The sequence below is a fragment of the Octopus bimaculoides genome, unplaced genomic scaffold (genome assembly GCF_046866305.1).
Source record: "Octopus bimaculoides isolate indiv1 unplaced genomic scaffold, ASM4686630v1 contig87, whole genome shotgun sequence".
NCBI classification, from domain to species: domain Eukaryota; kingdom Metazoa; phylum Mollusca; class Cephalopoda; order Octopoda; family Octopodidae; genus Octopus; species Octopus bimaculoides.
Window position 1 is genome coordinate 30,374 of NW_028315337.1, and position 14,393 is coordinate 44,766.

Below are 14,393 nucleotides of genomic sequence, written 5' to 3' on the forward strand. Positions count from 1 at the left end.
TCAAATTCATTTGAGTACTACGATATGCTTTCTATACTGAGCATATCTAACTCTCACCTATTGTGTGTGTGCGTGTGTGTGTGTGTGTGTGTGTGTGTGTGTATATATATATATATATATACACACACACATATATATATATATATATAGTACCCGTACTTCATATTTTTTGTTGTACACGTTTCATGGCATCCTGTGCCCACATATGCATATATATATGTGTGTAGATGTAAGTATGTACATATACATATCATTCAATCACGGTAGTGGTTGAATATATTCTGAAGTCCATCATTTTGTCAATCACAGCAGCTTTCAAGCTTCACCACTAATTTAGTTCTTAACTAAATTGCAAACTGTTCAGAATTTTAAAGAGGACACCTCCTCGGCTACACTTTGGCATAAATAGTTTGAGATTTGGTTCGGTAGAAAAAAAGTTACATCAAAATATCTGCGACCTCAAGGGGGACAGTAAGGCAGATATTCATCTTCAATTAACATAAATTTTAAAATTTTAAATTAAAAGTATACCTTTCTTAGGCTTAAATGATAGAAAAATGCATGAGGAATTCAGAATCGCTAGTCACATTGAACAAAAATTAGTAGAAAAAGAGTTATGAGGTAAAATGTTACTAAATTTCATGTCAGTAAGTAAGGGAGTAATGCTTAGCAATAAGAATAAAGAATATATTTCTAAAATGAATGTTTACTTTCTAAGGCGGTGAGCTGGCAGAAACGTTAGCATGCCGGGCAAAACGCTTAGTGGTATTTTGTCTGCCGCAATGTTCTATGTTCTAATTCCACCAAAGTCGACTTAGCCTTTCATCCTTTCGGAGTCTATTAAATAAGTACCAGTTACGTACTGGAGTCGATGTAATCGACTTAATCCCTTTGTCTGTCCTTGTTTGTCCCCTTTATGTTTAGGCCCTTGTGGGCAGTAAAAAAATAAGAAATGTTAGTGTGCCGGGTGAAATGCTTAACAGTATTTCGTCTGTCTTTACATTTTTTGAGTTCAAATTTTGCTGAGGTTGACTTTGATGTACTGATTATTTAATTGATTTTTTAAACTAAACACTTTCAAACTTCCGACACTGGTAGAAGATGTCACATAGAACAGGGTTTACTCTTAATGTTTTGGACAAAATTTTGTATTTTAGAAGCAGTATTTTGTCTGTCTTTACGTTCTGAGTTCTAATTCCGCCGAGGCCGACCTTGCCTTTCATCCATTTCGGATCTATTCAATTAGACGTACAGATTATTTAAATAATTATTTTTAACTAAACACTTTCTAACTTCCGATATTGGTAGAATGTGTAACATAGAATAGAGTTGACTCTTAACGTTTTTGACAAAATTTTGTATTTTAGAAGTTATCATCTGAAGTTACAGAGTGACAATGGACAAATTCATGTTTGATAAGTGCCAATACACGAAATTCTCAGCTTTTGACTTACTCTCTAACTTCTGCTGATGATATAAATACATATTACATATATGTGTAAAAAAAAATCTCATCATGCAATCAAACCAATGAAGGAGTCTCTACCTGGTCACTCGACATGCTAAAAATAGCAGCCAAAGTATCCCTCTACCTAAATCACACACCCATTGTATATAATGTCCTAGATTATCCCTAAAAAGATGGTTTACTGAAGGCTGGTATGTCTTTGATGATACGTTTGCAGTATCAGGGTTTATTTGACGCTAAATAACAACACTATAGTTTTCACTATGAAAAAAAAATCGATTTTTTGTGTGGAATCAAGTACCCTGACCTAATATGCTGCAAATCCCTTATTTTGGTTCATAGAAAATGAGGTGGGGTGTTCAGTTACCAGGTTCACCATAAATTAGGTTATTTAAGATGAGCCTGGTAACTAATGGTTTTGGGGTCTTGTTGTTTGTAACTTTTGGTGAGCTGTGATGCAAAAAAATTCCTGCTATTAATTTGGTGTGGATGGGTAACATCAAATAATTCAATCACAACATATATTTAAATTAAACATGAAAAAAATATTATCATCACTTACATGGAAAGATTGAAATATTATCTTTCAATATTTTATAAGGTAAAATCTTAAATTATTGACACATTATTAATTATCTTATAACAGCAATGCCTGGAAAAATCATGGATTACATGGAAAAATGCGAGCATGAAAAGTCATATTCTTAAGATTATAAACCTGGAAAAGTACAGGACAAGTTATTACACCTGTAAAAGAATAGGACAAGCTATTACTTCTAGTAAAGTAAAGAATAAGAAACCTTTTACTTAAATATTGCAGCTAAAATTGAAACTTATTTTCTTATAGTTTACAAATAACACTAATATTTATTTAAGTAGAATTTGGCTAACTTACTACCTTAAATGCAGAAAAAAGTGACTAACTAGACAAACTTACAAATCAGCTGAACAGTTTTGTGCAATAAATTTAAAAGATGAGAACTGTAAAGAGTGATAAATTAGAAAAACTGGCATTCTATGCTGCAATATTTTAAGTAAAAAGTTGCTTACTCTTTACTTAACTAGAAGTAATAGCTTGTCCTATACTTTTACAGGTGTAATAACTTGTCCGGTCATCTTTCTGTCTTCTCCTAACTTGTGTTTCTTTCTTTTTCTCCATTGTAGCTGGAACAAGGAAGATGTGTTCTTGTGTGTCTCCTGTCCAAGCTTGACTTATGCGTTCGCCACCACAATCTCATTTAGGCTTAGCAGTCCTTCCTGTCTGTGTTACTAATTTTGACCCTCCGCAAAATCCCAAATTTTATTTAATATGCTTTGCAGGAGCAACTGCTTATTGAAAGCATATTTAGTTGTTAAATGCTTGAAATATGAGAGTAGAAAAACAGCCAACAACTGATGAAGGGTCGTTCTTTATGTTGCTTGTCTTGTTTTCCATTTGTACCTTTCGTTGTTCGAAAAATAGTTCATATTCCATGTACTTGTACTTCGTATTTTTTGAGCTTCTTAGCTGGAGTCTCCAGAGACTCCAGCTAAGAAGATCTGAAGAAGGAATTGTAATTCCGAAATATCATCGGACTATAGATAGCCAAATTACAACAGATATATAGTCCATTTTTTGTTCTATAGTGCATTGTTGTACCATTCTAAACTTTTATTCTTTATATATATATATATATAAAGAATAAAAGTTTAGAATGGTACAACAATGCACTATATATATATATATAAATAATACAGAATGGGACATACATACATACATACACACAATTTTTTCAACAGTCAAACACAAGGGAGATAATCATCTAGTTGTTACTGAAGAGTCGCCCCCCTTGATTGCCTGTTTTTTTTTTGTTTAACAAAAGTTTTTGAGACTTTGTGACTTCTCGTTTTTTATCGTGTTTTAATCCAAAATGAAGAACAGCAATTTGTTTCCATCGTGCAGGCTGTAAGATAAGCTTTTTCGGTTTTTGACATTTTTTTCATTCACATACGAAGTAGTCCTTAATGTAAAACGTGTTATTCACTTAACAATGACTATTTTGCTACTGGTTACCATCCAAGACATTTGATAACTAGTAAACCAATAGCTACATATGATTGGATAGCTGTGTATTTTCTTCTACTTGTCCGAATTATTGATTTTTTTAAAGAGTTAACAGATTCACAAGAAACAAAGAGTGTCAACCCGAAATCTCATGCCTTACAACAGTTACAGCCAACCAAACCAACAAATGCACAATTAAACAGAGAACAACAATAATTACCGTGTCAACCCGAAATCTCCCACTTTGACCACATAATTACTGCCAACCAGGCAGTTTCTGGCTGCTAAATCTCGGTGGACGAAATTTTTAGACTCCAAATACTTCATTCCTTTACAGACATCCATACAAAACCCAATAAGTTTTTCAGTTTGGTACAAAATTAAAGGTTTGTTGTTTTTCAGGTGTTGTTTGAGAGAACCTGAGAATAAAAAAAGAAATGAAAATGATTCAATGATAAGAATCTCTATTGATTTTCATGTTACAAAGTGAGATGCTTCTGAGAGATATTTTTCAAAAAAGGATTAACAATAATTAAAAAAAAATGCAAATGACGCTGACAAATTTGAAGGAAAATTTTTTTACATAATAAATAAGAACTGTTATAGGGTACTTTCTTATCACTGAGGAGATAGAATGGGGATTCCGACAATGAATGAAAGCAAAAGGGAATGAAATGGAACTCTTCGAAATAAGTGAGCAACAGTTAGCCAATCAGGCAAGAGCAATAAAAGCAAAATGGTATGTTAACAGATATAGAAATTGAAGAGATAAAAAGCAAAGTAGAAGAAAGAAATAATACTTCATCAACAGATACAATGCCCAATGAGAATAGAGAAATGAATAGCGACAGTGAAGACATAGAGCAAAGTATAGATGTAAATGCATTCTCAGAAAATGAAGTAGAAGTAATAGGAAGAGCTATAGCACAAGAATACGATGAGGACCAACAAGATATAGTGAGGATGCTGAGAAGACCAGGATCAAGCGCCCTGCCTATCTGAGGTACACCGATCAAAAAGGCTCAAAGTTGAAACCGAAAAGATAGTTTTGGTTCATGGGCTATTCCAGATGAGAAATATAACTGAAACTAACAAGATTATTTGGGCTGCAGCTATGGTTGCTGCCGATAGAGTTGGATAGAAAAGAAGAGAACAAACAGAATGTAAAGACCCATTCTGGCATAGACGAATTTGTGAGAAACAAAGTTAAAAGACATTTAGGATAAGTTGATAGATTGAGTAGAAGCGTATTGCAGAACGAAAGCATAAGAATAATGGTGGAAAGAACATAGAATGAGAGATAAAGGGTATGATGTGATATTGGAAGAATTGAAACAAAGAGTAGTAGCAATCAAAGCAAAACTGGAAAGATATGACGATAGAACAAAACAATTCAGGCAAAAAAGATTGTTTGAAGCAAATCAGAAGAAACTGTTTCAGGAACTAGATGGGCAAATACACATAATAATGATGCCAGATGCAGTGGAGAGCATAATGATGAAGCAGAATGGCTGCATGAAATCCAAGATAGGTTAAGAAATATAGAAGGTCAAGAAGACAAAGATAACTACAGAAATGATAAAAAAGCAGTTTAAAAAATTCCTAAATTGGAAGAGCCCAGGACCACATGGGGTCCAAGGTTATTGGATGAAGAAGCTGAAAGGGCTCTATGAAAGGATAGTGCAGCAGCTAGGTGAGTGCTTGCAGAAAGGCGTAGTCCCCAGCTGGATAACAAAGAGAAAGACATTGTTGTGTGCCAAGGTTCCTGAAGATGTTGCATCCTGAAGATGTTGCATCCAACATGCCTTCTGCTAATGTGGAAACTAATGTCAGGCGTGTTGGTGGGTGAACTGTATAGATACCTGGAAAACAGTGGGCTGCTACCTACTAAACAGAAAAGGTGCCAAAAGAGGAGCTGGGGAATGAAGGATCAGCTCTTAATTGGTAATCTAATTATCAGGAACTGCAAGAGAAGACACACAAACCTGAGCATGACATGGGTTGACTATGGTAAAGTATACAATATGAAACTATACTCCTGGATAATAAAAACAATGGAAATGTATGGAGTAGCAGAAAATATGAGAAGCCTTATATGGAATAGCATGAAATGCTGGAGAACAAAATTGACAACAGGGAATCAAGTATTAGGAAGAGGTGAAAAATTAAGAGAGGTATCTTCCAGAGGGACAGTGTCCCCACTGATCTTCACACTGGGAACGACCCCCTTGAGATGAAGAGGAAGTCAAGAAAGCACCTAATAGTGCATGGAGCCCATAATCCACATGCGGATACTGATTGCTTATACATGAAGAGAGCAAATAGAGGAAGAGGACTGATAAGTGTGGAAAACTGTGTGCATATCGAACTCAAGAGCTTAATGAGATACCTAGCCCAAAGTAAGGAAACCTTGCTAGTGACAGTTAGGAACAAGGGAGTATTGAAAGCAGAGAAAAAAGGAAAAACAAAGAAGTGCAAAAAAGACATGAAGAAGAATTACACAAGAAAGGACTACACAATCAATTTCATGTAGCCACAACAGAAGCTGCTCAAAAAAATAGGTGGGATTGGCTGATGAAAGGAACACTAAAAAAAGAGACTGAGAGCACTATACTGGCAGCACAAGACCATGCTTTGGCCACGAACTGGAGGATCAACCTTAGGAATGAGTAAGTGTCTCTGCTGTATAGCATCTGCAATAGAGTGGATGAAACCGTTGCCCATATCATGAACAAATACCCTAGACTTGCCCTGAACCACTACAAGTTGTGGCAACATGATCAGGTAGCGAAAGTGCTACATTGAAGACTGTGTGAAAAGTGGGGGCTAGAGAAAGGCAAGATGTGGTATGAGCACAAACCGCAGAGAGTGGCAGAGTTGGAGAGTAGCAAAATCCTCATGTGCTGAGAGGAATTCTTTGGGGTATGGATAATTTGCCTCTGGAAACGTGGGTGTTTCGTTCAACATCCTTAAAGAACCCTCATTCAGGGACATTTTGAGTGGGACAAGCTACTTGACTTGAAGAAAATTCTACCTGGGCCCCACCTGCAAGGTCATGTGCTGTTTATCTTGATATGAAATCAGTGTGTTGTGTACATATGGTCGTGATGCATGTGCCTGATGTATCTTTATCAGACTGGTAGTCATGAGGGGTATATTGGGTTTCATATGTTTGTACCCCAGCGTCTTTAACTCAATAATAATAATAATAATAATAATAATAATAATAATAATAATAATAATGATAATGATAATAGCCATTTCTACTGTAAAGTACAAGGCCTGAAATTTTGGGGAAGGATGTTGGTTAATTACATCGACCTCAATGCATGACTGGTACTTATTTCACTGACTCAAAAAGGAAGGAATTTGAACTCAGAACATATTGACAGATGAAATACAGCAAAGCATTTTGTCCAGCATGCTAAATAATAATAATTATAATCCTTTCTACTATAGGCACATGGAGAGTGGAACATTTTTGGTATTATTTTTTTACTATTAAACATGTTTCATTTGCTCATAGGAGTTATAAAATTGTACTTTTATAATTAGAAAACAAAGTAGAAAGCATGTAATATATCTTCTATTAGAAATATTGAAATAAGCAGGTGTGCTTCAAAAGTACACATATATATCCATCGTTGCTGCTGCTGCCACTGCCAGCACCAGCACCGTCATCATCATTTAACATTCACCTTTCATGCTGGCAGGGGTTAGATGGTCTGATATGAGCTGGCCACGCAGAAGCTTGCACCAGACTTCTGTGTCTGTTTTGGTATAGTTTTTATAGCTGGATGCCCTTCCTAACACCAACCACCCCGCAGAGTGGACTGAGTGCTTTTTACATGGCAACAGCACAGGTGAGGTCAATTTCAGCATGGTTTTACAGCTGGATGCCCTTCCTAACACCAACCACCCGGTAAACAGTTAGGAAATTTGCACCAAGGAGACATATCCTTCTTCATTCTTTGTTCAAAGTTTCATAACTTCTGTGTATAGCAAGAATATTCAGCAAATACCTGAATGCTGTGATTTTCTGGAATGTTGCCCACATGATCAGCAAATCAGACCATGCGTGACTTCACCTGGAAAGAATATTGCCCATGTGGTCAACTAGATCAGGCTAATCATAACTTCATGAGGAATACAGATCCAGCAACTAATATAAAGTTTTGATGACTTCTGTCATGAGCCTCTCAGCTGGTATAAAATCATCACATGTGACTACCAGCAGTTAGAGACAACCAGCACATGACATGGTGAACAGAACCCAGCTAATACCATCATAACAAACTATCCCTGGCAACACAATGACCAATAGTGACTTTTCCATACTATTTCAGTTACTATAATAGCCAAACTATCTCACAAAAAATAAAGTTGTTCATAAAAACCTCATCAGATTTTCTTCTGGCTGTGTGGTAAGAAGCTTGCTTCCCAACCACATTGTTCTAGGTTCAGACCCACTGCATGGCACCTTGGGATAGTGCCTTCTACTATAGTCTCAAGCCAACCAAAGCTTTGTGAACAGATTTGGTAAACAGAAACTGATAGCTCATCATATATGTATGTGTGTGTGTGTGTGTGTATACATAGTTGTATCTCTGTCCCCTACCGCCGCTTGACAATGGTGTTGGTGTGTTTATGTCCCTGTAAGTTAGTGGTTCAGCACAATAGATCGATAAAATAAGTACCATACTTAAAAAAAAGTACTGGGATTGATACATTCAACTGAAAATTCTTCAAGGTGGTGCCCCAGCATGGCCACAGTCTAATGACTGAAACAAGTAAAAGATAAAAAGTATACAACTGTTGACTTCTGATGCTAGAAATAACAGTCAGCTTCCAACATCAGCTGCCATACACAGCTTCTCTATGACTTTCTCAAACCCTGCATCTTTTAAAAGTGCCACAATATGTTTCTGAATTTCATGTGGACTTTATGCTTGTAGGAAACCTCTGAAATCATAGAAACAGTCTGGTTATATATTTTTTTTCCAAGCAGTATTCTTAGGTTTCACTTCATCTCTTAACTCAGTTATGTTGTCTACAGCATCCATTATGTTGAACTTCTTCCAGAAGTCCCTAACTATAGGTTAACAAGGTGGTATCAAAAAGTTCCTAGAGTAGTTATATTTAATAAAAAAAATAACTTATAACATCATCTCATTTGAAATAGTCACCTTGCACAGCAATACACTGGTCCCAGCATTCCTGCCACTTTTGGAATCAAGCCTGGAAGTCATTTTCCATAAGTGAGTCGAGGACTTTCTGCGATTTGCTCTGGATTTCGACAATGTTGTTAAAATGGCGACCTTTGAGCTGCATTTTTATTTTGGAGAAGAGATGGAAGACCATGAATAGGGTAGGTGCAGAAGTAATACCATGTTGTTTTTGGCAAGAAACTCATGAGTGAGGAGAGCTCAGTGACAGGGTGCATTGTAATCTCATGCTCCACAGATCTGGTTGTTTTCACTGAATGTCCTCCCTCAAACGCTTCAAAACATTGATTGTCTTCTCAAGATCCTCATGCACAAGCTTGCCGAAGCATGCTCAATGTCTCTGTAGCAAACTTTCAAAGTTTAATGCAAAATTTCACCTTGGCTCTTTGTTCCAGCTTCCTGTCCATGACTAAAATCACATACACGTGATAAAAAAACACAAATTTCACAACTTGCAAAGTAAACACAGCTGTGTCACTTGGCACACTGCCTCATGCAACTGTGTGCTGCCATCTGTTGGCATGCTACAAAAGTAGTCCGAGAACTTTTTGATACCTCATATATTCCATGTCAATTTCTTCCATAAGTTATTTAAAAATTCTTCTCAGATAATATACCTTGAAGTTAGCAACCACACCTTGATTTATTATGCTGGGACGAAAAAGATGTGTTCCTGAGGATATATTCTACTCTCACATTATCAGAAAATTTAAAAGGAGTAAAGCTTTTTGTTTGAAATATTATGTCTGGCACTTTCTACAAAAAGATGAAAATGTTTGTAAACTTGGAAAAAGCTCTTAGTCATCCATGCCTTCTTATTTCAAAGATAAATCAAAAGTAGATAAAAGTTTATGTAACTCTCGAAAGCTCTTCCATTTTCAAAGTGATACATCAGTAGAGGCTTTAATTTTATATGGTCAAGAGCATTTCCTCCCAGTTGCATCAGACATATTTTGAAAGCTTCAAATCCTGATGTTGATTTTTCTTTCTAAAAAACAAAAGTTCTAGCAGGAAAGTGCTGTTTCAACAACATTGTGTACATGCTCTGATGTGTAGCCCTATTCAGCAATTGTTCTCTTCAACTGCCCAGGATAAATGGTAGCAGCCACTGTGTCAGCACTGCCAGTTTTATGCTGTGAAAATTCTGACACTTCATAAACTTTTCAAACCAGCATTTATTAGACAGAAAAAGTCTTTTGCATTTCACCTTTCTTTTTCTGGAAATTGTCACAAATATTTGGCTCGTTTTTGAGTTACCATTGTGCTATTGGCACATCACACCAAGCCTGATCTTAGCAGTTAATGGAGTAGCCTGACATAATTTTCTCATTATTGTATTGTTTTGTTCCCACTGTAAGTGTTGCAGGCTTTAATATTTTGGTAATGTGGAAGGAATGCTGCAACAATGTACTGAAATGATGACTTAGAAACACTATGCGAAGGATATCCTCCTCTGCCACTATCATTACAATAATGAAGAACAGGTAAAACACTTACCATGCTGCATGTACTCCAAGATAATAGCAAGTGGTCTAGATTTTGTTACAACACCATACAACTGCACCAGGTTGGGGTGGTTAAGTTGCCTGCAAAATATTAAAAGAAATTTTTTTTTTTAAAGATTTCACAAGAACAAGGGCTTCACATCAGTTGATAAAGAAAACAAAACAAAACTAAGAGGAATAAGAGATAAACTGTTGGTAAATACATGTTTAGCTCCCTGGTTATCTCTGATTGGCCAGGCCTATGATTAAAAATATTCCATTGATTAAAAACATTCAATTCATTTATTGTTCACAATCTCAAGTCAGAAAAGACTAGGTCTACTGATGTTTCATTCTCTTCAACTACATTCCAGACAACAGCACACATAAAAAAATTGCGAAACCTCCAAGTAATTAGGCCTCATGAAGTTAAACACAGAATATTTAATGATTTAATAAGGGAGCCTTTGAATGATGTGTTAGAAAAAGCAAGCAAATATCCTTCAAATTACACTCTACCATCTTAAAATGAGAGGAACACATAAGTCTTGTCAGTCAAAGATGACCAAGTGACTAAACAAAAACAGCAGCAGAGTAGTTATTTTTCTTTCTTGCTAGAAAACAAATCTACTGTAAGGGAGTGGTATCAACTGGTGTCAATCAAATAAAACAGTCATGCTTATTATCGACAAAATCCTCAAAATGGATAGAAGAAATACTTTGCCATTCATCATTAGATAATGGTAATTTATTAACTTTTCTAATGATTGGAATCCATGCCTATGTCTATATCACTGGTTAGAGACTCCATCACACAAGACAGCCAAAGTACTTGTGCTATTTGAATTTCTGTAGATCAATCAATCTTTGTTTGTTTGGTTTATACAGAAAACAGGGTAAAGAGAATTTTCCAGAAGGGTGCAGCTCAGGAGAAGAAGAATTGGGTTGTGTTTAACTAAGAGTTTTGGATGGAAGTTAAAGCAGAGATGAGAAGACGAGACATGTGGTTTCAATGGGTGTTGTTGAGATTCCTATACAATTTGGATATTAGAAGGCCAGATGCTGTAGAGACATAGACTAGATACAGCATGTCATTGGGTCAACGGCTGTAGTGGTTATAACTTGATAACTGGACATTCTAAAATAGCAGACAGTAAAAAAAAGGAATTACTTGGAGAGCAGACAGTAAACAACTGAAATATTTCAACATTGGGCATGGTAGTGAGATGATGAATATCGTGGATACTGGATGTTGTATGTAAATGAATTTGCTACAAATTGGACATGGTAAAAACATTTCTTTTGACCATCAGACAAAGGAGGAAAATATGTGTATAACTTACGTCATTGTTTTAGCCTCTTCAATGAAGTTGTCTTCTGACATAGTATCAAGTTTCATCTCTTTGACAGCCACAATGTTGCTCTTCCATAATGCCTCATATACATTCTACAAGATAGATGAGAGTCCAAACACCAATCATATTATGAAAGTAAAATGGGGTAAGAGTGACTGAAGGAGAGAGAGATAATGATGAGAAAGTCAGTTACTTTCCTTTAAAAAAACTGAATTTTTTATGAATCATAAGAATCTAAAAGTCAATGCTCAGCTATGGCTTCTGTTAGTGTTAACTAAATAAGAGATAATCTTCACTCTACTTGTGAACAAGATGCTAATCTATGGCAAGTAACTTTTCTTGGTCAAATTTATTCATTTCCCAACTGGTTTACATCACCTTTGCCATGTTTCTATGGTATGGATGCTTTATATGTCAATGAAATCATTTTTAATTTTTTGATTTCAACTCTACTGTTCAGCTCTTCTTTCTTTCTGTTCAGTTCGGCAACCAAAATCAAACAGAATTAACAACTTTGCTCTGGAACAGAACACAGTGAATGTAATTGTGGTGATAGTTCAACATCTTAACCTCAGAGCCACTGTGCATCATAAGAAAAAGAAGAAATAGGTGAACAGATCTGGCCAGCTTTTAGATAATTTAATACTACTAGCAGAATAGTTAAGAAGTTTGTTTTGCAATCATGAAGTCCCAGGTTTGGACCCACTGTGTGACACTTGCTAAAGTATCTTTACTTCAGTTTTAGGTTGACCTGATCCTTGTGAGTGAAATTGGGTAGATGGAAAGTCTGTGGAAGTACGTTTGAAAATTGTGTCTATCAGCTTTGTCACACTGTGTCACTGATTCTGGTTGGGAATTAAGTTAAAGGTATACATGTCTGCAGAATATTTAACTATTAAACAATGATTCAATGAGCAGGTAGTTCAGTTGATTGAACTTACTACTCATGAGCTAGCAGTCTGAAACATTATTTTATCTATGCCAAAAGGTAGAACCAGTCGAGCACCAGACAAAATGCCTTGATGTATTTAAGCCCTATAACATTCGTAGTTCAAACTCCAATAAAACTAAGAACAAGTAAATTTCTGGGGTTACTTTAACACAAAAACAGTTTAATCATAGTACTTATTTCATGAGTTGGGTCCTGTGTATTATGTTCTCTTTTCTGAAGATCTGGCTGGGATGATGACAGCTTATGTTGGTCAGCCAAATGCTACATGGTCACAGTGAATAAGATAGTGTCTCACAGGGGCAAGGAGAAACTGGGACACTGTTTGGAGGGTTGCCCAGGACTACCTGAGCAAATATGAACAATTATGGATGTAGCAATGTGCCACAAAGGTGCATGTTGCCATACCTGACCTCCCACAAAATGTCTGACTTTATACCTTTATAACAAATCATTTACTCTCAATGTTGAAAGCAGATTTAACATGATTTGAATTCATGATGTAGAAGGATGAAGCTAAAGAGTTTAAAGTATTTAATCTGCCTCTCTACTACTATTGAAACCTCATCACCTATTTTGGGGTTTAATATTGAAGTTTTAGAGGAATTAGTTTTTAAGAGGAACTTGCTTGAAATTTTGAATCCAACATAAGTAATTGTCAACAAATAAAATGGCAGTAACACAGAAAGAAAAAATGTATTTGAGATTATTCCAGGAATTAGTCTACAATTAAAATGACAACGTACACAACGGTACCAGCACACTCAGCGGTCACCCTATTGATTGACTGCATAACAGCGTCCCATCCAATGCCTCGGACTTACTGCAGCTGATATACACCAACTTTTGTCCATCATTGTGGACAACACCTACTTCGCTTTCCAGGACCATATATACAAACAGACAACAGGTCTCCCCATGGGATCCAGTCTCTCGGGCCTACTAGCCATCACATATATGAACCATCTGGAACGCCGAGCACTCAACATCTGCCACTCATGTGCCTTCTTCATCAGGTACGTAGATGACATCCTCATACTCACAACCTCTCGTGAAGAGGCTGAGAGAATATTCAAGACGTTCAATAACATGAACATGAACATAAAGTTCACTATAGAACATCCCGACGTCACTATCATTACTTGACTTCAAACTGAATATAACGGAAGAAGGGGAGATCCACACTGAGTTCTACAGGAAAGCAGCCAGTAGAGATATGTTTGTCCAATAGAATTCAGCACTTCCACTCGGTGCCAAAATAGGATATGCCAGAAATGAACTTGCACACATCCAAGGCAAGTGCAGCAGAACGGAGGACAAGGTGACCCACACTACACGCTTCCTAGATATATTGAAAACCAACGGGTATCCTAGATCCATTGTAAATCGGCTTAAGTATCCAAGATGACCAAAACGCCGAACACATAGAAAACCCAGCAACACATGCTTCCTTAAAATACCCCATTTTAGCGAAAGGATAACTACAGCCATCCGAAGAGCCATAAGAAGAGAAGGGCTAGACATACAACTAGCCCACTCCGGCCCCTCTCTGAGAGGACACCTCACAAAGAAAGGAATAAGAGACAACAATCAATGCACATTAACAAATTGTCCCATCCGTGACACAGATTTATGCCAACAGGTAAATGTTGTGTATAAAATATAATATAACAAATGCAACAAGTTCTATATGGGTAGCACAACAAGACCGTTACATGTCCACATCAAAGAACATCTGAACACGAGAGCCTTCTCCTTCAGAAAACATCTAGACAGATGCTGGAACACTGACAAAAGCATAACAGTCACAATTGAGGCCAATGAAAGAAATTTGGGTAATTTAAGAATTAAGGAAGTTTTACTCATAC

General features: G+C 36.4%; 1 protein-coding gene across 1 annotated transcript in view; it reads right to left on the bottom strand.

Annotated features, from left to right (window-relative positions):
• LOC149129268 (tyrosine-protein kinase Btk-like) overlaps nt 1-14,393 on the bottom strand; it is a 117,123-nt gene that overhangs the window by 23,548 nt on the left and 79,182 nt on the right. Inside the window, exons 11-13 of the mRNA XM_089346642.1 lie at nt 11,565-11,668; nt 10,235-10,323; nt 3,733-3,931 (exon numbers count right to left, since the gene is read on the bottom strand). Of these exons, the coding sequence (XP_089202768.1) occupies nt 3,733-3,931; nt 10,235-10,323; nt 11,565-11,668 (392 nt within the window). The remainder of the gene's footprint in view (nt 1-3,732; nt 3,932-10,234; nt 10,324-11,564; nt 11,669-14,393) is intronic.